The following is a 27,958-nucleotide window of genomic DNA, read 5'->3' on the forward strand; positions in this document are numbered from 1 at the left end:
GGGTAGCCTTTGGGCAAGATTTTGAACCCCAAAATGCTTGTTGGTCGTGGACGAGTGATAGACAAAGTTTTTCTTGCAAAGTTTGCATGTGAACTTCTTGGGTTCATCCTTGTTCTTTTCAAAGTGATCCCATATTTCAAAAGTCTCACCCGACATGATTGGCTATTAATTATTAACTGTCTAACCACAATGTACAGCCTCACTGACAGTGAGTGAGTGTCACGACTTCCTGTATCTGGCCCTTCAAATTAAAAGCCCTCCAGCCTTCCGTCACATAGATTTTCACTTCATTTTGACAAGAAACAGCTCCAAATGTTTTTTTTTTTTTCCTTCGACCAATTAAATTTTGGTCTGCTAATGATTTTTCGGTCGACTATTTGGGGGTAGCCTTTGGGCAAGATTTTGAACCCCAAAATGCTTCCTCAACCCCCACTGTAACAATGTGTGTGTGAATGGTGCCTGTAGTGTAAAGCATTTTGAGTGGTCACTAATACAAGAAAAAAAAATGCTGACTTTGTACCATAAATAAAAGTTGTCACGAAATTAGCCAAAAATTCTACATGTTATAGTTCGGCTCTGATTTAGTTGACATCGTACACATAATAGTGAACAACCCAAACCTGTAGAGTAGTCCAAATGCAAAGTGATAGGATGTTTTCTTATATATGTATGCATGCTGAAAATGTTAATATGTAAACTACAAACAAAACTTAAAGTAGAGAGGGGGACTGACTGTTTTGGCGTGTGAAATGCTGTGCAGACACATGACCTTTTTTCTGTCCAAAGCATGAAACAATATCTCACAAGAGCTCCTTTTTCTTTTTTAAAAAACAACAACAGGTAGACGACATCTTAGGTGAGGACAGCGACAATGAAAGCGAAGGCCGAGGGAAGGGGAAGCAAGGTAATGAGGAGGTGGAGGATGAAGAGCAGCGGCGGCGGCAGCAGCAGCAGCAGCAGCAGCAGCCAGGAACTGGACAGATAGCAACAAGAGGAGGGCTCAGTCCTCAGGCGATGAGCGTGGAGGAGGGGAACCAGGCGCCATCCAGTGAGGCCAGCATGTCAGGCAGTGTGCCAAGGTGAGACACAGAAAGTCTTTGCAAAATCCCCCTCTCTGTCCAATATAGTCACTCCTTTTTATTTCCTGATTGCTGCTTCTACTTCAGCAGTCATCTGAACTAAAATGTGGCACCTGTAGATCGTATAACTCTCTTTTTTCTCTGTCTCCTTTAAGTTCAGATTTATGCTATTACATTTTTCATTTATCAGAGACCTAGTGTTGGCGCTCTTCTCTTTTTTTTACCTCTACATCTTGCATAAAAATCTTTAGGTGAGAAGAATGCTTAACTTGACAAGAATCAAAAGCCATTGAGAGTCCTTGTAAATGTACTGTATATTTTTAGGTCCTACTTCTCCAGTGAATATTATAATAACACACCACTTCATCAGTGCGGCTATGCTGAAGCCAGACGGTTTGGTCAGTTGCCCTGGAGACAAATTCTAAACAGACAGCAGGCAGTCGGAGAGCCTGGACATATCGAAGGGTCTTATTGCTGAAGAATTGGCCTGAATTAAGCTGAGCTGTTGGGCTGCCAGGATTTTGTCGCTCCTTACGCGTCTTTGATTTTGATTTAGTAGAGCTGGGTGATATGGCCAAAATCCTCTATCATCCTTTTAAAACATAGCATGTTTTATAAATGTACAACATGAACATAATGTTTTAAAGTAAAATTATAGAGAAATATAAATATATTTTCAAGCTACACAGTGTTTACATGTAGGCACAAATGGTGTGATGGAAAAACCAAACTGCAATCTTCAAATGACATTCCCTCATAATATTTAAGAGTTTCAAAGAAATTTGAGTCTGTATGTGCGTATGATATCTCTACTATAAGATTTTTATTATATACTGGAAATCAAAATTAGAGAACAAGTTATAAATAATTGATTTATTCTGAAGTATTATTATTTTTGATTGTTCAGAATTTGATAGAATATCAGCTGTGGCTATACCAGCATGTTTTTTAAACTAACCAAGGTAATTCAACAAAAACCTTTATTTTGTGATCAAAATTAGAGAACAGTAGCCATTGTGTCAGAAGAGAAGATTTCAACAATGTTTTCTTCTATAGGATTCAGAAATGAACAGGAAGTGTAGAGGCCACAGCTTTGAATGACTTCAGCACATCTGCGCCCACAGGACATCACTAGTTTCTCACACTGCTCTGGTTTGATCTTGGTCCATTCTGACTCACTCTCTTCCACATTTCAGTAACTGTAGTGGGTTTCTTAGACATTCCGTGGATGCCAAGGACTCTCCAGTGTATGATTCCATTTAAAGACGATAGATTATCTTTTTGAATTATCCCCAGCCCTAATCTTTAGCATGCAATTTGTATATGAAAAAAATACATCAAACCTTGTGCAGTTTATTGCAAAGTTCAGTGACAAACCTCTCCATGTTAAAAACAGTAGCACACAAAACAGCAATGAAATAGACCCAGAAACAGACCAAAGTATCACAGCTGTCACAGGCTTCATAGACTCTCAAATGTGCTGACATAATGTTATCCTCTGACGCACGTCTTCTACTTTTCTATAGTTATTGCTCTCTTATTTAATGATGAGAAAGGGTCCTCAAAAACAGAAAGGCTCTCCACACCTGAATATGCGGCAGGAAGTGTATATTCTGCTAAACTGCTCACATCACAGTAATCTTGTTTCATTAATTTTCCTGAATGAATCACATGCTGTAGATGTGTCCAAGATGACTCATTCAAATGTCCATATGTAATAGACATGCAATCATTATTATAATGAAGACGTGTATATTATCAGTTTGCACCATCAATGACAGGCGCTGCGTTGTGTGTGGGATTGTTAACTAAAAACATGTGCATGCATGAGAACTCCATTTTTTGTCTTGTTTTTGAAATTGAGAGTACTTTCGTGCATATACTGTATTTCACAGTCCAAATTGGGAAAATAAGGAAAATGAAAAGCACAGGTGATATGAAAAACACTTCTGACGGCTCTGTCCCAGCACCTATTTCAGTGTGATGCAGCAGTTAATAACACAAGCTGTACCTGTGTTTGACAAGTCCTGAGTTTCTGCTGTGAAAAAGATCTGAGGAACTTTAGCTCAAAGTTTCATTGGGGAAATGGAGAATAGGAGCCATCAAACTTTGGTTGTCAAAGTAAAAAAAACCTCACCGCCTGTAGTCCTCAGATATTCGCCTGAATGTTGGACTACTGCACCTCCACACTTGGGTTTTCTATCTCCGAGTCCATGTTCAGCTTCATTGCTCTGATTGCCAGAGCTCAACAAAAGGGGATTACTTGTTTATTTGTTTTTTTTTTCACTCTCAGAAACCTGTATTTTTTTCTTCATTGTCTCGGCTCTGTATCCGTGGCTGCCCAGGCCTCGGTGGGCAGCAGCTTGGGGATTTTTTTTCCCTACCTCTTGTCAGTTGTGGTGTGACACGTTTGGTTACTGCTAATGAGTCAAGAAATACACCGTTCTCTGTGTTGCTGTTGAGAACCTCTGGAATTCCAACTCCAGTCAGTGTAGTGGTGCGGAGCAGCTACACATGATTAGCCAGCCTGACACACTAGTAGAGGAGTCTAAGTTAGATTCTGAAGGCACTTTGGGCTCCTACCACAGAAAAACAGCAGTGATATAGTCCAGTAATATTCCAGATTTACCTGGTCATAATTCCTCTGACGTCTGTCTTTCTTTTTTTTCTACGCTCAGCAACCGCTTTATTAGGTGCACCTGTCCAACTGCTCGTTAACGTACATTTCTAATCAGCCAATCACATGGACGCAACTCAATGCATTTAGGCATGTAGGCATGGTCAAGAGGATGTGCTGCAGTTCAAACCAGCATCAGAACGGGGAAGAAAGGTGATTGAAGTGACTTTGAACGTGGAGTGGTTGTTGGTGCCAGACGGGCTGCTCTGAGTATTTCAGAAACTGCTGATCTACTGGGATTTCCACAGACACAACCATCTCTAGGGTTTACAGAGAATGGTCCCAAAAAGAGAAAAGATCCAGTGAGCGGCAGTTCTGTGGGAGCAAATGCCTTGTTTTAGCCAGAGGTCAGAGGAGAATGGCCAGACTGGTTGGAGCTGATAGAAAGGCAACAGTAACTCAAATATCCGCATCTGTGAACACACAACACCACCTACTTTCTAGCAGATAGGGAACAGCAGCAGAAGACCACACTGACTCTTTATTAGGCACCAGGTGTGCCTAATAAAGTGGCCGGTGAGTGCATATTTGAATCACTATATTGCCCTGACAACTCAAACTGGTTGTAAGTTGTGACGGATGTTCAACTCACAGGAATATGCTTTAGAAGTTTTGAATGCACTCCTCTGCATCAACCTCATCATCATCAATGATCTGTTAGTACCTCCATCTCTCTCTGTCTTTACTTTAGTATATCTCATAAGAAAACCAAGCAATTGTGTTTGGTTCAGGTTTTCTTTCTTCTTTATCAGAAATGGGTTTAAATCCATGATCAAACCTCAGTAATGTGCACTGAATTTATAATATAGCCCCTCATATGAAACTGGTCACACAGCCTTGGCTCCACTCTTACTCCCACATTTTTGTAGGACCGCTGCATAAACCGCAAAAGAACTGAAGTCCTTACATGCCATAAGAGCAATATAACATTTAAAGATGTCCAAGCAAGACAGACATGCTTGCAAGCTATGTGTTACAATGATAAAATCTATTTTGAAACCATGTACCCCCCGCTTGCCTCCCATATGCCCACTTTTTACAAATGCCACACCTCGCCGAAGCTACAGTAACCCTGATGACATCATCAGACTTAAAATGGTATTGCCAAAGACAACCTTATAGTGTAAAATTGTAAAAGTGTCCCTTTAACGACAGTACCATTGGTAAACATCTGTCCCTAGTTTTTGCGGTTTGTCCCAGACTGTTGGCAGTAGTCAGCTCTTATTGTTGTATTTAAAATTAGTGGCGGGGTCCACTGGAAAAATATCCCTTTAAGTCAAGAGGACATGAGATCAGAAACATTTTTTTATTTTTTATTGTTTATCGTTTACTTGTCCACGTTAAATATAATTTATTATTTAACAATGGGATGTTGATATGCGAGTTGGCCTTTGGCTGTAGTCTTTGTGATGTGTTTAAGTGGGGCAGGCAACATGAGGCAACCACAGTCACCATTGTCGGCGCTAGTTCTTTGGAAATCTACTAAAAATGCAAACGAAGACTCAGACACACCACACTGACTTCATAGACGTTTACAGCCAATATCAAATGTCATCGATGATAAATGTGATACTGCAGTGTTTTCACAGTGGAAGTATACAGTTGCACATGAAAAGTCTGGCATCTACACCAACAGTCTGCCTGTGTTAATGTAATTCTCTGTCTGACAGAGAAAATGATCTGACTGAAATGTTTCCCAGTAGGCCATTAGAGACAATTTAAGATTGTATAGAAGGCCTCCTGATTTAGAGGAGACTCTGTGGGACACCCACTCCTTCAGGAGCTTGCTTAATAGTTTCCATTCTGTCTGTCTCCATCCCTGGCCTCAGCACTTTCTCATATTTGGCACAAACTAGTCATACATCTGTTGCTAAGATACTGTATTGATGTGAATGTCTCGGTTTTGTTCTCACCATCATTCAATAGCTGCTTCTGCCTTTCTTTCTTGTAAAAACAACTTTGCTCTTAATTCTGTTCTGTTTCTGTATTTGCTCCATGCGAATAATAATAATGGCTTATTTTTTATTATCTTATAGTTGAATTTTGTTTTTTGTTCTTTTTCCCAGTTGGGATCCAATCCCACTAAGCATGGAGTGATTTGCACCCTTAAAGCCAGAAACAATGAAGCAGTGCTGTGGGTCCCAAGGACCTGTGTTGGCAAGTTTTAGACAAATTTAAATAATTAGCTACAGCAAAGGTGATCCAAATGTGATCTGTATCGGATAATTATGACATGCTCAGTGTTTTTTAAAGATTCACGAATCAAGGATGGGGCAGCAGTGTGATTAAGAGAGGGAGCTGTGTGTGTGGTTAATGAGTTTTTTGTGATTTTATAGATCTGTGCTGCCGGGTTAAAAGATGTGTTAAGCAAAAATAAACGTATTACTTTTTATTAAATTCCTTCAATGTCCTCACTATATTTACACTGTGGCTGGAAAACGATGCATATTGCTTTGTCATTTTACACATTTATGTTTTTTAAATGGATTTCAATCAAAATTAGTTGTGCATGTATGTTTGAATGAGACACGCAAATGTTTTTTTGCCATTTAATGCATAACACTTAAGACACTTTAAGAACTCGGACTGTGGGCTCACACTGTCCTTCCGTACCGTGCCCCAGGACGTTTCCAGCTAAAGTCTAGTTTGTTTGACCAGTGTGAGTGCAACCGTCCACGGCCCGGCCACGGCCCGATTGGGAGGGATGGGCTTTTGTAAAGCACGTTTGCACATGTATGAGCACGAGTGTGCGCACGTGTACGAGCACGAGGCCTACGGCTGTTCTGATGTCATTTTATGTGCGCATTCGTACATAGAAAAAAGGACGGACTATGCACGTACATTTAAAACAATGGCGGTGAAAGGTTCACGTTGGTGTGATGCGGAGGTGGAGTGTTTACTGCAGATTTGGATGTAAATATTCAAAAACAGTCGACAAGACACACAAAAACTCAGAGGTCTATGGAAAGATTTGTAAACAAAGCGACTCATCACAATGCATGTGATGTGTTACGGCGTGATGACATATGGACAGAAAGAAGCATTCGCCGAGGCCCAGGTAGTGTCAGTACAAATGGGCCTGGCCCGCGGGGGGAGAGGGAGGGGGGGACAAGTACTCTAAAGCACGTGGCACGGTACGGGTGGCCAGTGAGCGCCCTGAGCTTAAAACCTGTTTTCCTAGTAAAAACTAATTTGTTCTTCATCTTGTAGTCTGCAAGCATTTGTGTTAATTAAAGAGTGTCAAAAGATTGTCCTTGAGCCTGTCTGGAAGCCCTTTTCCTTACCACATTAGATGTGACTTCTAACTGAATACTAAAGGACAAAACATAGATACATCAGGGTAATTTATTGTACAACACGAAGCTCCCCTTGCAGGACTAGCAAATAATAACAGTGAGAGTATTTCGGAAGGAAATATGGTCCAAGGCAGCGTCCTTGCTAATGGGTTTTAAGCAGAAACTCTTCCAATACCGTCTCCTCTAATTAGCTGTTGTGCAAAAGAAAGTGTTTTCTGACCTTGTTCAATCAAAATTATCCTTGACCTGGTTGACCCCAGCCCTCTTAACTCTCTGTCTGTTGTGCTCCTGTCTGTACTCCTTGACATCGAATTACCTCAACACAAGCTAGATGCATCTCTATAACTCAGAAGAAATGAGGACAATTCCCAGCAAGCTGTTATGTCTGCCCACTTGTGGGTGCGTGGGCGGTCATTAGTTATTAGTCTTGAGCGATAAATGATTTATGGTGAGCAGTAGCACTCAGGGCTCTAACAGATTTAAGATTTAAGGAGGTTTGAGGTTGGATATAAAAGGTGGATGAACTTTCATCTCTCAGCAGCTCTCAGAAACGCTTGTCACATCCTGGCTGAGGCAGCGCAGTCACAGTTCCAGGGCATTGCTGTCATGCACTTGTCAATGCACTTAAAGTGGTTTATTTTTATGTCTTTTTTATTTTACTTTTTTTTGACAATGTCTCATCATGTGTCTTATACATTAGGTGACAGTCAGTGAAAGTCTTGGGCTGTAAAATTTCAGCCTTTAAATATAAGGCTTTTGAACAGTTTGAGTAATTAATATTCCTCTCTGGTAGAAACTGCCACTCTGACAGGTGCATGTAACAAGGCATATGTAGGGCTTTTAACAAGAATTAATACTTTGTTCTCTAATTTTGATCTCCTAATAAAAAAGTTCTGTGTTGTAGCATAGATACACCCCATGTATTGCACTTTATGGCGCAGTTGTAAAAGGTGGTAGAGATTTGTCATGCTCAAACTTGTTGCAACCTGTTTGCGACATCTGAAACTTTGAATCCAAATGATCGGGCTATTATTTTTAATTAATCTTACGGACCAGCTACTCTTTGGCTGCTCTCGCTTGTGTCCGTCTGCTGCATGCAGGACATGTGTGTCAGTGAGCAGGTAGGGGAGGGGCTGGTATTGGTTTCACGAGAGGAAGAGAGGCGGGGCAAGATGAAGTTCAGCTCCATAAAAGCAACTTAACTTAACTTAAACTTATAATGTTAACGCAACATACACTTAATATACACGATATTGTCTTATCCTATATACTGTTATATATTGATATATTTTAAAAAACTTGATATATTTGCCAGCCCTAGAAGGACTATCGAATTTCTTTGATTTTGTTGGTCTATTATAATATGAATATGAATTATCATATAGTTTTAATATTATTTTATAGCACTTTTCACAGTGACCCCCTAGGAAATGGGCCCATTTGGCCCCCTGGGACATTCCTGGACCAAACACTGATCATGATGTTGCATTAGAATCTTTTGATACACAGTTTTAAATGTGACTTAACATTCAGGGTAGGCCACTCATCATTTGTTTATTTATGCAGTGATTATATTAATGTCGTTTTTGGTATGTTCTATATAAAAGTATTTTACATTGTCAGGGATTGTAGTGCGCCACACTCTGTTTATGAGGAGGAAGTTCTGAATCTGCAGACGGATCATGAAGCTGAAGCCACACAAGAGATGGAGGCTTCCAGTTAAGGATTATTGAGTGGCACTTTGGTGCCAAGTGATACATGGCTCAGGGATTTACTCCTAACTACTGCCACATGTGTACTACCAAGATTATCACAGATGAATGAAACATGTCTGCAGATGCACTCTTGTAGTGTTTGTAATGGCGTAATCACGTCAGAGTCATAGTCGACAGATCCAATTGATTGATGGACTTGGTTTTTTGTTTTCTAAGGATTTTTGCCTCAACAAGGACAGAAAAGACATACTTTCTTGTAGCTGCCATGCCTTGGAATTTGAATAAAAAGCAGGTACATGATCAACTAGCCAGAGAGTCGGCCACAAAGTGATGGGGCTGTACCATTTTCAGTCAGTCACAATATGGATATTGGGTTTGTGATGGATGTCAGATGATGATTTATCTGTGAAGTTTCTTAACACAAGTTTGTGAAGCTTTCATTAATTTCTGTATTAAGATAGACTTGTTCACTGCTTAACACATCTGCCATTATCAGTCCTCCTCACTTTTCATTTCCTGTCTCTCGGGTTGATAAGCATTCATTCAGATGCTCCATCATCACTCCTCTTTCCCATGTTGTGTTTCTCTGGAGTGTATTTATTTCAGAGTGAAAATGAAAGTGTGAAACTTGTCACATTGAGTGAGCATGTTATTATAACATCGCTAGAGGAGAGGTGATGGAGGAGGCATATGGGTTGTAAAGTTTTCCATTCGAGTTGTCAGACGGCAAAGTGTGAAATTCAAAATGTGTTGCATCTTCTTTGACCCCATTTGTTGGATGGGTTGTGAACCTGAGGTTGCCTGTTTTCCAGGTCTTTGCGCTCATGCATGGTCTCGCATTTATTTCTTATTTGTAGCTTCCCTACATTCCTGCCACATAGAAGATGAAAAGCTGTTATGTGCTTCATCAAAGCCCCACGTGTGTAGGGATGGGTATCAGGAACCAGCTCCAAACTGTCCATCATGCATTTGACACTATGCACAAGTGCCACTGCCTTCTAACTGAGCAGCGTGTCCGTCACCGAGGGTAAATAATATGTTATAATGATGTTAGCTCCACACAGGCAGGCTGAACACATTTTTTCTTTGACTAAGAAAACCTAAATGAAAAGAAAAAGCTGTAAAAATATTCTTTCATATTTCATCTACACTGTGTTCAAGCTCAGAGATAATTCAGCATTGCACTGATGCTGAAAACCTGTGTGGGCCGACACACAGAGAATTGACAAAGAGCCAGTAAAGAATCAGGCCCATAAGCGGAATCAAGAATGGCATTGGTATCAATACAATCTTATCAATTCACATCATTCCACATGCGGAAAGACACATCTAATGTATTAAGTTGACATCCTCAACTTACAGTGCATCCAGAAAGTATTCACAGCATTTCACTTTTTCCACATTTTATTACGTTACAGCCTTAATCCAAATTGTATTAAACTAATCTCCGTCCTCAAAATTCTACACATAATGCCCCATTATGACCACGTGAAAAAAGTTCTCTTGAGAGTTTTGAAAATGTATTAAAATTAAAAAACAAAGAAATCATATTTACATAAGTATTCATAGCCTTTGCTTAATTCTTTGTAGAACCACCTTTGGCAGCCTCTACAGCTCAAGTCTTTTTGAATATGATGCCACAAGCTTGGCACACCTCTCGTTAGGCAGTTTAGCCAATTCTTCTTTGCAGTACCTCTCAAGCTCTATCAGGTTGGATGGGAGACATCTGTGCACAGCCATTTTCAGATCTCTCCAGAGATGTTCAATCGGATTCAAGTCTGGGTTCTGGCTGGGCCACTCCAGGACATTCACAGAGTGGTCCTGAAGCCACTCCTTTGGCTGCTGAAAAACATCCCCATAGCATGATGCTGCCACCACTATGCTTGACTGTAGGGATGGTATTGGCCTCGTGATGAGCAGTGCCTGGTTTCCTCCAAACATGACGCCTGGCATTCACACCAAAGAGTTCAATCTTTGTCTCATCAGACCAGATTATTTTGTTTCTCATGGTCTGAGAGTCCTTCAGGTGCCCTTTGGCAAATTCCAGACGAGCTGCCTTGTGCCTTTTACTAAGGAGTGGCTTTCGCCTGGCCACTCTGCCATACAGGCCTGATTGGTGGATTGCTGCAGAGATGGTTGTCCTTCTGCAAGGTTCTCCTCTCTCCACAGAGGAACGCTGGAGCTCTGACAGAGTGACCATTGGGTTCTTGGTCACTTCCCTGACCAGCGCCCTTCTCCCCCGTTTGCTCAATTTAGACGGCCGGCCAGCTCTAGGAAGAGTCCTGGTGGGTCCAAACTTCTTCCATTTACGATGATGATGATGATGGAGGCCACTGTGCTTATTGGGACTTTCAAAGCAGCAGATATTTTTCTGTATCCTTCCCCATTTGTACCTCGAGACAATTTTGTCTCTGGTCTACAGACAATTCCTTTGACTTCATGCTTGGTGTTTGCGCTCTGACATGCAGTCAACTGTTGGACCTTATATAGACAGGTGTGTGGCTTTCCAAATCATGTCCAATCAACTGGATTGACCACAGGTGGACTCCATTTAAGCTGTAGAAACATCTCAAGGATGATCAGTGGAAACAGGATCCACCTGAGCTCAATTTTGAGCTTCATGGTAAACGCTGTGAATACTTATGTAAATGTGATTTCTTTTCTTTTTTTTTATTTTAATACATTTTCAAAACTCTCAAGAAAACTTTTTTCACGTGGTCATAATGGGGCATTATGTGTAGAATTTTGAGGACAGAGATTAATTTAATACAATTTGGAATAAGGCTGTAACTTAATAAAATGTGGGAAAAGTGAAACGCTGTGAATACTTTCCGGATGCACTGTAAGTGCATCATATCTTCCTGGCCCAATATCATGAATGTTTCTGTTTTGTTTTTGCCGAGCGTAAAATAATCCTTATGTTTGGCTTTGTTTGTAAGCTGCGACTGTGAGAAAAGCTAAGGAATGTAATGTGAGAAGGCTCTTAAGCTTTTATGCAGCTCTCACTACAGATTGTCAACAACATAAGATGGGGCTGAATGAAATGGAAAAGATATTGAATTGCAATTTTTCTGACAACGGTTACAATTGCAATTTGGATTATGTTGGATTTCTATGAATTAAACTTCTGACGTGATATGTTATCAGGTAACAAATGTCCTGTAATTAAAATAATAATATTAAAGGGGAACTAAGCCTGTTTTTGAAATTCATACATTTTATTACTGTGGTCTAAAACAGTCCAAAGATATAGAAATACACTCAAATGTGTGATGGCGTGAAGTATTAAGTGCGGAGCTGCTCCATAGACTGAATTGTGAAAGATGACACAAAGAGCAGCCAGGAGAATGTTGAGAGTATATGAGGACATGTATGTAACATACAACACTATACTAGAATAGCATAAAGCTCATTTGAATATAAAAAAGAAAACAAAATCGGAGCGACTCCAGACTTTATACTTGATGACATAACACGTTTGAGACTTACTTAGAGAGATGAGCTCATGTTCACAAATATAGATTGACCTTTCCTAGACTATAGAAATAACATTGGAATTCTTTGTTCCTCTTTAAACAATGAAAAAACAGATGTGTTTTTCTTCATTAATGAATTATATATAAAATGTCAAAAAAAAGAAGGAAGAAAAAATGCCAACACACTTTTTATCATTTTAACTGTTCACCCTGTCTAATAGTTCAAATCCCAAGCATGTTTAATTTACCGGTGAGTGAGTGACAGTTTTGCTTGATAAATGACTAAACTCTAATTCTAATTGGCTGAATTAGCCAATCAACACAGAAAAAATAAATAATCATTACATTAAAAAATGATATTTATTGTAAACGGCTACACATACTGTATGTAAAAAATAACAAACATCAGATCATGTCAGTGTTTTGATACTCTTAATGATACTCTTAACAGCTCAGCACTGTAGCTGTTTAAGCTAACGTTAGCTTCACAGAGCTTCACAGCTCTGGTTGCCGGTCCCTATTCATTTTAAGGTGGGGATAAACTGACAGCAATATTATGTAATGATATGATAAGTAAATTCCAACAGACCTTTATTGACCATCTGTCAGTCATTTATACCTCGTAACTACCAAGCTAGCTACTAACTACCTTCAAATGACGCGATGCAATTAGCTAGCAATTTGCTACTCTGATGGTACTTTGAACAACGGAAATATTTGGGAAAATATTCCAGACATTGCTATTTAACTATAGTTATATACTAATGGACCAACTACAAAATACAAATATTGACAGTTTTATTTTGTAGTTGGCCCATTCACAGAATGAATGTTAACTGACTAAATATGCAAGCTTCAGCTGTTATTTCAGCCTGAAAGTCAGCGACTTAGACATTGAAGAGATTGTAATGCACGTCGATTAGCATTGCAATTAAAAGTGGCATATTCAGCCCAAGTATGAAATGCACATTCATTGATAACTCTGTCTCAATGAAGAATTAAAACCCCAATATGTAATATTTTATTCTCATGACTCAGAGCAAGGTTTTTGCTCAAAAAAAGAAAGCTAAGAAAAGGAAGGTTTTCTGCTGAGTCCACATTTCTGAGTGACCGTGCGGTCTGTACCAATAACTTTTAGGCTGTTCATAAGTAAGATGTTGTTTACAAGTAACAGGCACTCTGGGGATTGTTTCACAGAATGATGCTGTCTACTTAATCTCAGTGGATGTTCTTGGTGCCACAGCATTAAACCCGAGGCACATTTTAGAACTAGTTCAACCAAATGGGCCACTGTTAAACTAAAGAGAAAATTGCACAATATAGGATGTATTCTGCCTCTGGCTCCTTAACAGATTTTGAGCCGTGCTACTGTATGTATTGTTAGTGCTGATTTAGCAGTATTTGACATATTGTACTGTAGGTTTAGATGTATTTTAAAAGCTTTCACATCAAAGTTTCTGCATGAGGGGTTACCTTATGCATTCATAAGTAGTCATGAGAATTCCTTTGGCCTGCTAAACTCTCTAGGGCACTGTGCTATATTTTTCCTTTCAAATTAGGCATACTAACCTGCATGGAAATCGGAGCTATGTTCTGCATTTTAATTCCATGTCCAATGTTCCACTCTGTGGGTCTTTTACTTTCCCTCTGTGTAAATATTAAATTATGTTTCATCAGTTATCAATATCTAAAAAAAAATATGGTGTCCACGCTACTTCTGTAGAGCTCAAGCCTGTGTGTTTTTGCCTACTTTGGTCTCCAAGCAGCACAGTACCCTGAAGAGAGCTGTTTTTTTTTTTGTTTTTTTGACAGTACTAATGTTGGTCTGGACACAGTTGTAGTCTCTTCTAAAAGTGTGGTGTAGGCTCAAGGAAGGCTGCTGTACCATTATGAAAATACCCATATCTCCCATTCATTCACACCCATGTAAATTTCACAATATGTTGTCCCTGCTTCTAATATAAATTGGTGGTCACACTCACAATATTCTCTAATGCTGCGTTTCCACTGCATGACACAGCTCTGCTTTACTCAGGCTCGGAACCAAGCCCCCATCACAGAGACTTCCTGGTTAAGCCAATACAGAAGTGCCAAAATTTGCAGTTTCCCGAGTGTCCAGCAGGAGTAGTTTGCACAATAAAGCAGTTTCTCACTGACCCCCATGTTAAAAAGGCTGATTTTCACAGCATAATTAAACCTACTTAGGACCTTGGGTCTTGTTTGCAAAACCATCCTCGTCTGTATGTTTAAGTCATATCTCCATGACAACACTTAGGAGGGTGAATATTTTTGTAACAGGCTAGTTTTTATTTTATTGGGGGCGCAGCCTCTTGAGTGACAGTTAGCCTCTGGCCCTCACTTCTCCTCGGAGGCTGTTAACCCCGTCATCTCAACCTGGACTGCAGTTATTCGTGTCATGGTGTTACTATACGTGACAAGATGGTTGGCTCTTCAATCAACTGTACAAACACACCGTGTTAACGTTAGCTCTTTTATGCTAATTACATAGCCGCACTTCTCTTGCACTTGCAGTACAGCCTGCTATCTATGACACGTACACTACATGCTAATCTGGAGCAGCGGGAGGATTCAGGCCGTGAAGGACGGTGTTTTACATTCCGTGACCATGGTAATGTGTTGAAGATCAGTTTAAATCATAGTTCATAAACGCTGGCTGCCTGCACTTCACTCGCAGAGTATCTGCTATAGACACGGGAGTGCCTGCACTCGACTCGCCAAGCCGGTGTTTGGCGCGTTTTTTTTCAGACTTTATTTCACATCATAGCCGGTGGAGTCTAAAGACATGGGACTCCCACTCCCCTTTATCTAGTAACGTGTTCTGTTAGCCTAGTTCCCAGGCGGTGGAGCCAATGTGGCTAATTCTGTAAACATCACCCAGCCGGATGCAACCAAAGCATGCTCAAACATGATTGGTCAGTACTACTACAAATTGAAACCAGACTGCCTCAGCTACCCAAAGCTTATCTTATTGCCTACAAATTCTGCATTGTATGCAGATATCTGTTTTGTAAAGCTTATGCTCCCTTATTTTTTGTTATCCATTAGCAAAAGTTGTGGATAGTACCTGGTTAGGTACCACCTCAGTGAAGGTCCTAATTGAGCTGAGCAATACTAGAAAGCAAACACTGCATCCCACTGATTGGTTAAAGAGAATTATTATTATAATGGGATATCCTGCACAAACCCCCAATTTTTAAATAACCAAGCTACCGTCAATAGTGATAGCAATTTTTTTCCACTGTCCTAGGATTCTAAAAAAATGACAGTCCCTCAAAACAGTTTAATGCAGCAGCACAATGGTAATCAGCTGAGAATGCCCCTGCTACAGTCTGCAAATTAATTAGAGAAAACCACCTGGTTTAAAAAGTAAGACAAATTGAGCAGCGCTGTCTCATGTGGAAACATGGAATATGTTGCAACTGGTGTACAATGGTCAACTTATGGGATGGTGAGAATCTATAACAGGCTGTAAAATGTAGCACACCTTGATAAATTGCATCCCTGGTTTGAAAGTAATTTCTCTATTCTGTATCTGTAAACTAGAATAACTATAATCTCCCACCAGTTGTGCTTCTCAGGATTCATTTTTCATCTGTCTCATGCTGGCATCATTAGTAAATGTCTTAGGAAGGGTGTATTTCCAGCAGCAAGCATGTTGTTCTTGGCACCCAAGATTCATTAGAGTAAAATTGCTTGTAACATTGGGCAGTTTGTCAGAAGCATCATGAAAATCACACTGATTACTGCAGAAATAATTCAATTCCCTTGTATTACATGTAGACTTCTGTTGCTCACTTAAAGAGACATTAGGTTGATGAATCTGTTCATAGTTTGTTTTCCTGGAGGATAAAATCCGATCATGTTGGGGTTTCTCTCTGTCTCATGACCATGAGCTAAAAGCACAGCAGTCATATCAAAGCCAAAGACAAACAAAAAACCTATTGGCTCCCCATCCGCAGACTGAAACTCATTTAGATCCAAATCCCCCCATTTCAGCTCTGCTATCAGATGTTCCTTGTTCCAAAGAAAGTCAAATTCATTCTGCAGACCTCACTTGGCCATTTTGTTCTTTCTTTAGTAAAGTGTAGATTGTCTCCCTAGGTAAAATGTTTCACCTCTATATTGTCTTGACAGCTCATCTATTCAGATTCCACACCTCCGGTAAGAACTTTTTGAAGAAACTTTATTCCCTGATATCCTCCCATGTGACGTCACTGAGCTGGATACAGCATGCTCATGTCTGCCAACCCGGCCAGTCTGTGATGCTCCATGCAAAAGTACCACAGGGAGGCAAAAGATCTAACAGTCTGACTGGACAGAGCTCTTTCTTGTTTTCTATTGAGGAACATTTTGTATTTCACTCTTGAGATTGTTGTTCTGTATGTGTGATTTCTTGACAAATAAGGGAAATCTACAGAATCTCAGGTAGGGTAAAGTTGACATGTAAGAATTGTAATTTAGGCCAAAAAGAGGCATCTTTTTGCAGTAAAAAATATTTTCTGCTTTATCTCTACTCCACAAAACTTGAGGTTACCTATACAATAACCCCTGTTCTCTGATAATATAAGTGTCTGTGATAGCTAAACTAGCCTGGCAGGCAGTGAAGCAGTGTAGAAATTGCCATTTGGGTGCGTTTCAGCCACAGACATACTGCATATCACACACTATAAGTGTCCATAACAAGTGATATGGCAACCAAAGGGGGATTGTTTGTTGGTGAATTTTGCCACCTTAAAAAAGCTAAGCATACCTAGCCTAAGTGAGTGAGACAGCAAAGTTTGGCTAAACTTAATAAGGGGTCCAGCAGCTATGATAAGCTATGTGGACTTAGCTAGTATGAAGACCAGCATGTGCTACCTGCCTTGTGGCTGTTAGGAGTAGCTAGCACTGCTAGCTTGGTCAGCTTACAGCAGTGTGTTAGTTTCGTGGTGACAGCTAACACTTTCTCAAAGCCTGCTCTGTGGTAAAGACTTAGTTAAGTGACAGTGTTCATGCTAGTGTATGATGACCAAAATGTTAGCTAGCTCTATTAGACTGCTGAGCTAGGTACTCACGTTAGCAGTCAGGAGAGAGTCAGGCTTTTTTAGGAGATCACTCAATGATGGTTTGAGTCATGACTTTTGTGGCTAACACAGAGAGGGTGTTTGCCATAGTAAGATACCGAGACATATGTTTCAGTGAGAACCATACCTGAAGGACAGCTGTTAAAAGGACCCATTGAATTTATCCAAATAACACCAAACACTTCCAAGCTAATCCCTGAGACTTGCTCCAACTAACATTATCTCAACTTGCGAAAACCATATGGGAGTAGGAGAGACTTTACAGTGCAGTCCTGGAAGTTGGTGTCATTAAGTGCGGTTCAAGAAATAACATAATGGCTTCCACTTCTTGAGACTGCCATCTTCTGCACCATTCCTTCTCAGCCCTCCTTTTCTGCTGTAAGTTGTTTAAGTTTTTTCAACTCGATGCGTTTAGGGCAAAAACATAGAACGCATAGAGTGGGAATACGCAAGTTGCAGTGCAAAAGCAATGAGATATTTTACACAGGCAATACCATACAATGAATGATTTGATGTAATGCACTGGTGGAACAGACAACACACACAACACATCATATAAAGGCAGTTGATTCCTTCAAATTATTTGTCCCTCTCTATATATATACTGTGTATTCAATCTATATTCATTAATCAGTGGTGTAATGGTCTGTGTTAGAACTGCAACTTCAGAGCCTTTTTGAAACTATAATGAAGACACCACACTATTACACCAGTGCCATCATTTAGTTTTGTCGTCAGTTCTTTTATTGCAATTCCATGAAATAATGCAAACCAGGACTATATGCTAATTAGAAGTCAATTTGGGACATTTACTGCAAGTGGACTCCTGTTTCTCTGCAGCTCATAGAACAGGTGGTGTTTCAAAATGATCACCACCTGTGAGATCAGGCTTCTGGCACTTCAAAATTATATAACACATACCAAATTACCTAAAAAAAAGAGAACACAGCGGAAACCTATACCACTGTCTTGAAACCCCCTCCCTGTGTCTCACTGCCATCTTGCTGAATGCAAACTGTGTGTTGTCAGTGACGGCTTGTTTGTTGGCAGTGAACCCTGACCACCCTCCGCAACACAAATATCTGTAATGAAATAATAGAACACACCGTGGAGGTTTTCCAGTGTCAACTTCTCAATAAACAGGATGTGCGGCTAGAGTAAATTACCATATTTGACATTCATCACCTCATCAAATTGCAATGCAGCTGCCCCCTCACGGCTTAGCCAACATGACTCCAGCTGATTTTGTTTTGGCCTGTACATGAGTGGCACTTCAAGTAAGACTAAATGAGCCGTCCGCATTTGGGGCAGGGTTTATTTTTTTGAGAATTAATTTTTTTTTTAAAGGGCTAGTTGAGTGACACAAACACATACTGCGATTTCTGGTAATAGATTCATGTCGTTTTTAGCCGCTCTGCCATGTGGAAACACCTCAGCCTGCGCTTGGTAATGGCATGGTTACATAACATGCAGTATTTAGACTTTTTCCCTCAACATTCATAACTACATCCGAGGAAGAGTATATTTCTATCTATTCAGAACTAAATTTTATCTTAATCTTAAAACGTTCTGCCGTTGTGTTAACATAGAATACTATAGAGCCTGATGAAAAACCCGATTGTTTAAATCCCACTGCTCCCCTTCCTCCTCTCCAAACAGCAGAGCAGAAACATGTTCTTGCCGGTTGGTCTCATCAGCATTTGCCGCCTTTTGTTCAGTGTGTGCTTTGACCGAGATGAAAGGGAAAAATAAAAATACAGCCTCTCGCTTTCTTCCTCTCACTCTCGTGTCTTGCGTTGTACTTTTCTCCCACCCCAGTCCTTTTTTTGATTCTCCTTCTCCAGGCTAAAGTTGTGTGTGTGTGGAGCTGGCTATCTAGTCTAGCACCCTTCCCTTATACTGGTGATTACCAGAAAGCCTTGGATATGGACTATTTGTTCTCATGAAATGTCCTTATTGTACTGCTTTTAATCATTCAGTGTGAAATCCCAATTCCTTTGTAGAGCCTGTTATATAATTATTGCTAGTCTTAATCATTCCTGCCTTGCTCAGGTTATTAGGGGGCATTATACTTTAAGCCGTATAACAACAATGATATTTGAAAGCTAAAAAGAATTCTAATGTCCATAATATTCTAATTATTGGCTTTCTTTGCAGTTATTTTTTTGAGTTGGCTTACTATAAAGCATTTCGATAAAATACGCAACACAGCAACCTACACATCTAGTCAAATGAGCAAGAGATGCAATTTTCAAAAGGCCTGTAAAACCCGTGCCTGTTAACATGGGAGCGGATGGCATCATTCAGTGCCTTCTGTGTTATCCTCTGTGCCAGAATGTGTTTTGGCCTCAATACAACATGCATTAATCATTATTGAATAAGTCAGCCCAAAGACAACAAATGTCTTAATTGACAATTTCCTCTCATTATTTTGTGGTTTTTGAAATCCTAGCTTGATTTGCCTCTAATTCTAAATACAGTCTGCGCTATCTTCTTGGGGGAGGTTATTGGGGCTGAGTGCAGGCAGTACTCAGAAGGGATGGGCATTTCACTGGGAAATATCGACCATTTTTCAAAGATCATCCCTGCCAGGCAGAAGTAAGAAGTTTTTTAATAAAAGAAATGGAGACCTTTGGAAACGATGACGCAGACACCCACGTCAGTCAGTCTTAACAGTTAGGTAGGCTAACCCTACATTTTACGATTTCCTCCTTCTTGTTGGTACTCCTTTCAGTTTGCCGTGGATTCCTTCAACGATGGATAAAACTCCAGGTACGGCTTTTATATGTCACCAATTTTGCTTTGCAACGATTCCCAATCTTTGTTCCAGTAACAGTTCCAGGTCATGTGAGATTTGACTTGATGATCATGACATTTTCAGGCAGGTTGATGGACAGGGAATATTTCTCATACGGTGCTATAATGCTTGTTAGGATGAAGATTGTTTTTGTCTTGAAATGCCATTTTAGAATAAAAACCTAGTAGAGTGGCCTCAGTTCCAAACTGCAGCTGATATAATCAGACATTGTTCTTGTGTAAACACATTTCAGTTATGATGTATCTTTTTTTTTCTTTGACTAATTGGCATGAAATTTCCCTCTGAATTAAATGGGAGGGATTTACCTTTTCTTGAGCATTAAAATGCAAGTCATACATAAAAGTCTTAATTTATATTTATTTTTTATACAGTATGTCAGTGAAGTCAGGAAAAGGATGTTTGCAGCTGCAGTGTACATTTCCTTCATTTCTGTGTAATATAGTCTAATGCTAAACACTGTCAGTTCTTTCTGAATACTATTTACGCACGCTGCACATGAAACTTGTTAACATGGTTCAATGTAAAGGAATTTCTATTAAACCCTGAGAGGTTTGTCGTGATGTTCATTACACTTGAGTAGCTGGTCTTTGGAACGCTTCACTCCCTATTTTTTAATGATGATGATGGGGGGTTTAAAAGGGAAAATCAGACTGTCATCTCCACGCCTGTATTGTAAGTTAGCTTTCCAATTAGAACGTCTGCGCCCAAGGGCCCTGTTGTGGGTAATTGTTTTTAAGAATCGACTAATACCCCAAAGACTGCTGTAATGGCACTGCATGTCTCCAGTATGGGCTGAAATGATTCTATTTGTATTAATGAAATCTGTTCTTTCAAACCCATAGATAGACGTGGTTTTGTTGTTGCAGCAGAGCTGCTGTTTTCTTCCTCCCTCTGAAGGCAGAGCGTTCGTATCTGTCCTCTGCTGCAGGGCATGTTGATGCTCGCTGCAGATTAATTAAATGTCTTCCATTACAGCTGGAATATTATGCAGGTGTCTGACATAGAATGCGAGAGTGAAGCAAACAGCCTAATTGAATTTAGCTTGTTTTACCTCATCAACTGATTCATATCTAAACAAGGCTGGCTGCATTGACTCTTTTTCTTTTTTTTGTTATGTGACATTATGCAGTCAGAGCCGCTTCTGGTAGACTGGGCTCTGTGATGTGTCAGGTACAAACACTCTTCGGCAGCTGTAGCCAACACTTGTTGTTATGTCAACAATGCCTCTGTTCTCTTCTAACATGCTGTCCAGAGTTTGTATTCAGACATACCGCTGCTGGAAAGGTGAATTAGAGTTTGTTGAAGTGGCTATAAGGTCAGCTGTCAGAAGAGTTGAGGAGGTAAGGAAGTGTGTGTGCGCAGTGGTTCCCCTAGGTATTTATTGTTTCAGGGCTGTATAGGAATTTTGAGTGCTGAACAGTTGAAACCTGTAACTGTAATGTGCTTGCAAGTAAATCTAGGGCCATTTGTATCCATTAAAGCCCTACCAATGCATCTGCACGGCCTATTATCTAACAGTTCAGCTTATGACATATACTGTACTGTATCTCCAGATATGTTGACCCATACATAACAGACCAGAAGGTCCATTCCTTCATTGATTACATTGTTTGTCCACCGAAGAGAAATTGGTTAATTTTCAACTGTATAAAGTCCTGCTTATCTTGGTCAAAATCAAATTTAAGGGATCCTGTTGAACCATTGGACTTTGTTATTATTGGAATTTATGAACTCTGGAAAAAACTGATATCAATATAAGCCTCATCAATCCAGTATGGGTTGGGTTTAACAGCAACATTAATGATGCTGTCTTCATTTAAACATGTTTATAGTGTTTTTTTGGGAATACTGGAGGGGTCACATCATTGCACAAATGTAAAGCTCAGGTTCAGGTTTTTAACAGTTTGTGGACTCTTCACCGTATGACGTCAATAGCAAGAGAAACACAGATATATATATATATAGTTGTGTTATAAAATGGAAGAGAAATATATACCAAAATAGAGGTCTCCCCAGAATTTCTGGATTTTCCTCAGTGACAAACCCTCCTCATTATCTCCACTGAAATGCCCTCCAGCAAGACTCCCAATTGCTCATGTGGCCAACAGATAACTTTATAGATAATAAGAATAGTAAAACTTAATTCATGTAGAGCTTCCGTTCCAAAGTGCTTTTAAAATCAAGCAGATATAGATATGGATGTGGTTGAACAGCAGGGCAGCAGCTCCTAGGAGTTTTGGTTTGTGCTCGTAGGTGTTAGTCAAACATCCCAGAATATATATATATCTTTTTAAATGGTAGCTATTATTGACTAATCCTCACAAACCGTGAAGGCTTATTCATGCTCCCTTTACGGCTCCCCTTATAGAGACATTCATTTCAAACAATGTAACCATCACTGCCACATACTTTGCGTCCTTTATGTTGGCGTGGATGTTAAGCAATACAACTCCAAAGTTTTTGACAACAACCAGCATGGCGAGGTTGTAATAATGTACCTCTTGAGAAAGGGGATGTGTTATAGACAGCGTTTGTCTGTGAGGACATTAAATCTGTCATATATATAGAATAACATCTCTATGAAGTACGTCACCATTTTTTAAATGTTTTTGTTGTGTCCTAGGGTCATGTCTTGCTTGAACTATTGACTACACTGCCCCTATGATTTCCGGTGTTACTGCTCTGTTTCGCCTTCATCTGTAAGCGTTCAGAAGTTCAGCACAAAAAGCATCAATAAAACTAAATAAAATAGCATGAATGAGCCTTAATAGTGACACTGTAACCTGATCATATCAGCTATAAAATTCATTTTAATAATGCATTACGTAATAAAAGAGAGTACACCGTAGAAATCTTTAAAAGAAAGCCCCATTTCATTGGTTCTTACAGAGTAAGTAAAAATGATCATGAATTTTCTGCACATTTTGGGGATTGTTTTCTGTAAATTTGTATTATTAAGCATCTCCATCAAAAATCTGACACCGTTCTTTCTGCTCCTCAGCTGTTGTTTCCTACTTTTATAAAACACAGCAATATGTGGCAGTCCATTAACTCAGCATACCATATCAGTGCTCCATGTCATAGTTCGCCGGTACTTTACAATGGCTGTCATCTTTACACGTTTAGTCTGTGGCATGGAGCACATAAGGCATTAAGGTTTTAGTGTTTCCCCTACCATTATATTAGGGGGGTGCCCCGCCCGCCAACCTTTTATTCCTGTAAATGTTCAGGTAACGTGGTTCAATGTGATTTTATAACATTATAATAGGGGACATTATTACCCTTTGTGTTTAATACTGATGTAGAGAAGATGCAGATTTAAGTTACAGTCCTTAAATGCTTATATAATGTTGGATATAAGAAAGAACTCATAAATTCATGCGTTTGTTTATTTGTGTTTTATTTCAGAAACTGTACTTGCACAAATGTATCCTCTGTACTGTTTGTATTTACTATTACTCTGGGAGTAAAAGACTTAAATCAACTAATGACTCACTGACCGTACCCTCTTACTGGAGCCCTGTAGGGGCCACAATCACATCTCACTTAGCAGTTTCAAGGGCCCAAAAGCAGCAGATTACAACAGAAGTCATTTAAGGAGGATAAATGATATCTATAAAGGATACCTTTCCCATAGAACAGGTCTATATCGTGTCCTTGAACAAACAAAATAGCCTCTAATTTACAGGACAACATGTCCTTTCTTTTTCTATATGGTCGCACGATTACAATTCTCCTCTGCTCTCTGTATTGTGGACAGCGGAGTTCCGCCCTGATGCGGACAAACATATCTGTGTTTTTGAAACACACACACACACAAAGCTGTAAACCTAGGGGAAACACTGGCATTTATAAGTAGAAGTAAACTGTGGATGTGTTGGGATGGATTTTTCAAAACCCTCGTCTCGCCTCATGGAGTCGATCAGTCCGTCCATCTGGCCCGTGGGACACTTTGTCGAGCAACACCCAGCTGTCTTGTTAGTCTGACAATGAAGCCTGACACCTGAATCCCAAAGGTGTGTTAAAAGATGCCACACACGGGATAGGAGGATTATGAATGTAACATGGGTTTAAAAGACATTGACAGCAGTCCACGTTGCTCGTCTTCCCTCTGTGAGCACACTGAATCCAACAGTATGTGTTTCTCAGCGGAGCAACACGAAGAAAACGGCACAATGATCCCTGCGCTCCCTGTCCCTGATAAACACAGCTCGGCAGTGTGAGATAGGCGTCAGACTGTGTGAAATAGGAATGCTTACTCAGGCTTTTCACATATATGAAAAGAGGAGGAAGGCAGAATGCACAAGTAGGAAAAACTGAAACTGCAAGTAATCTGACCCAGTTTTTTTCCCTGTTGGCTCGTGGCTCCAAGCTGGTGATGCAGGCAGTTTTTCTATTTATGCTCATGGTTGGCATTGATCTCACTATGAAGCAAAGAGTAGCATCTCAGGGGGAGGCTGGCCTCTTAATAGCCATTGTTTATCACCACCAATACACACATTCATGAGCTATTTTTCTTCACACGCATAAGAGTATACAGTATACGTTTTTCTTTATTCACCACCCCATATCTCTTGCACTGTCATATTTGACCAGGTTATGATATATAGTGCATATGAAGAGTTATTTTCAGAGAAAATCTTACATTTTTTTGTTGTTTATTTACTTTAAGCCATCTGCCTCTCATACGTTTATTTTAGATTTTTATTGACATTATACCCAGAATAACATTCAATGTCCTCAGAGAACCTGTTACTTTTAACGTTTCATTTTATGGCTATGTGGAAAGAGCACTGGTGACAGAAAGCGCAAGAGAAAAATTTATATTTTGGTCTAAATAGTTGAAGAAGAATCCCAAATGTTTGTCGAGAAGCACGATGTTAAAGGAATCTGGGTTTGCCGTAACTTTTAGAAGACATTTCGTCTCTCCTCCAAACGGGTTCTGACAGACTACTGAGGAGTCCCTGGCCTAGATATAGCATGAATTAGATGACTAAAACATGCTTTCACAAACATACCCCAAATTCTTTGCAGTGCTGCGTTGTGCACTATTGATCGTTTGTGTTATGACAACAAAAGGAGGCTGCATTGGTATATCTGGTGCTTGAATACCAATAAGATTATGAAATGTGGCATATACTTCTCACACCCGAATTTGAAACCACTTCATACATTTTTTTTTATTGCATGAACTTCAAATTTGGTGACCTTTGACCTGTGAATTTGCATCATTGACAAGTAGCAAGCTACCTCAATACTTCTGACCTTTGAGGGGACGAAGAGCTGCAGAATCAAAAATAGAGGAAAATACAGAATCATATTAGCTGTGTTGAATTCACTTATATTTAAACTCCTCCACATTAGAGAAATGATTTGTATACAGTTTTGAGACAGGAGTAGACATCAAAGAAATCTTTTGAAAAAACCTTTAGATTTATTTTTACATGTTGTCCCATTAATTCCCATTGTTACCGAGCTAAGTTAACAGGCTAACTTGTGCTAACTGGCCGTTAGCAGGCTTGTTTGCTCTGAGAGTATTCTTTTTACACAGAATTAACTTTTATGAATGAAATTTTGTACAATGGTGAACAAAATGTCAGTGTGAGTAAACAGAACAGTCGAGAAGGAATAGAGAGAAGCTCCAGGAACTCTTGTAACTGACTAGTGCTAGCCCTGCCCAGTAGTGGGTCAGCAATAAGCTCACTAACTAAAGAAGTTCACCACGTAGCCCTGCAGGTACACATCAGCAAGCTACTAGATGAAAGTGTGGTAAGTTATAGAGTTGTGTTATTCATGTTACAAAGTTATCTACAAGGAATGTGTCTTGCATGTATTTGATAAGTGACTTGGCACGGCGTAGCCAAAGTTCAACTCTTTTGTCTTTTTTGTGTCATTTAAATGAATGAAGACGCTGCTGATTTTGACGCAGTGTTAAGGTCGGTCTGAGCATAGCCCTACTGAACATGTTAACTCAGTTGAAAACTGCTCAACATGACCTCACATTTAGTACATTTTCTAGTGGTCCAAAGGATTAAGAAAAATATATTTTGTCTTTTTTCCCCCAAAAAGCTGTATTACATCTTGTCCTAACCTTAAATATATCCCTTAAGTAAGGACCAGCCAAAACAACCTAAAAGGAAAAAGTCTCATTCTGAATGTCCAAAATTCTAATCTACATAAAAGCTCAGACCTCTTAGCACCATAAATTAAGTTCATCAGTAGATGCCTGCCAACAGTGGAGGTGTAAAAAGCAGTGCACCTCATTAGAAGCCACCTCGCCATAGAAGGAGCAATTAGCAATTGGAAGGAAATTATTTGCGCTCAGACAGTGCTCCACTCTCTCCACCCACTACAAGGGCTGATGAGGACAACAGGGGCGTTGGGATAGGGGACAAAAAGAAGCAGAAAGGGTTTTAAGGCTGTTGTGCAGCTTTGTTGTGAAACCTTCATGTTCACAGTTAAAATCACTTCAGCCATGATTTCATCTGTGGATTTCTTTTGAATGCTGATATCTAAGTTACCATATCTAAGTGTCCATAGTATGAACCTTATTCAAGGTCCTTCCTTTTGCTTCGGCATCTCGTCACCACTGCCTTTTTTACTTCAACTCTTGGATGAGAGGTTTAAAATTCTTTCAGGGTGGAAAACCTCAGACAGTACATTTTTCTCCTATATGCAACACCACCATAATACAGGTTTCTTTAGAGACTTCATGGGGTTCTCAATCAGTGGGCCAAGATAAGATTTCTGAATATTAAAGCTAATTTGTTAGCTCACTTCACCAGACGCTCGTTCACTGCTACTCTACCTGTAGGGCTGGGTATCGTTTACCAGTACCAGTAACCTTACAGCGATACTGGTACAATGGTTCCCAACCCTTTTGATCTGAAGTACCCCCAGGGCCTAGTCAGATGATTAATCAATTCCCAGTTTATGTTCCAACTGTATAAAACTATTTTTTATAAAAGTGGATATTGTTAATTGTTTCATACTATTGAGCTGTTACCTGGAGTGAAGCTGAATGTTTCAGCCATTTATCTGTTTCGTTTAGCTGTTTTTTTTAACTGTTTAACCATTACTTTTAGATATTGATTTCTACCCCTGGTTGGAAATTCCTATAATGGAGTACTTCATTTGAAATAATCATTCTGCATTTTCTCCGTCAAATACAATACATGTGACTGCACCACACCACAGATTCTGAGTTATAGCAGTTGTGGTAATGGACCAGTCACCTGTCACGTTGAATAAAAGAACACTTTCAGTGATTGTCTGCCAGCTAAATAATGCAACTAGTCATTTTTTCTAGAACTGGGCACAAAAAGGATCAAATGCGGGTATTGTTTGACTGGAGAAGTTTAAATGCTGATTGGTACTGGGTTATTTTGGTCAATACCTTAAAAGTATCGAATACCGATAGGCAGCCCTATTCACTACTCCCTATATTGTAGACACAATACTTTACTCAGTAGTAAGCGGTAAGTTGAGACGCCTACGAATCGTCATCATCTTTTCTTTTTGCATCATCACTGCGAGCTGTAGAGATGTTAAACGGTCATTTTTTTTATTTATAAACGTGGCATTGGATTGTTGGCAGAGAGAAATGCCACAGACACTACTTTTTCTTTCCATTGCCTAATGTTTAAGTGGAATTATATAGAGGATAAATATACACACTCATTATTTGGAAATTTAGGATTCAGTGTTATTATCTGACACCAAAAGTCAGTATGTCTTAAGCTCAGAGTGCAGTACCTGCCATTGTTTTGAGGACTGGATCCTTAACACATCCCCTGTGCATAGATTAACTATT

The 27,958-nt window shown here is 39.7% G+C and overlaps 1 protein-coding gene across 1 annotated transcript in view; it reads left to right on the plus strand.

Moving 5' to 3' along the window:
- The window catches only part of ctdp1 (CTD (carboxy-terminal domain, RNA polymerase II, polypeptide A) phosphatase, subunit 1), a 76,002-nt gene that overhangs the window by 36,226 nt on the left and 11,818 nt on the right, over positions 1-27,958 (plus strand). The window contains exon 12 of the mRNA XM_083926157.1: positions 841-1,079. Within this exon, the coding sequence (XP_083782283.1) occupies positions 841-1,079 (239 nt within the window). The remainder of the gene's footprint in view (positions 1-840; positions 1,080-27,958) is intronic.

This window comes from Echiichthys vipera (genome assembly GCF_963691815.1).
Source record: "Echiichthys vipera genome assembly, chromosome: 13".
Lineage (NCBI taxonomy): Eukaryota > Metazoa > Chordata > Actinopteri > Perciformes > Trachinidae > Echiichthys > Echiichthys vipera.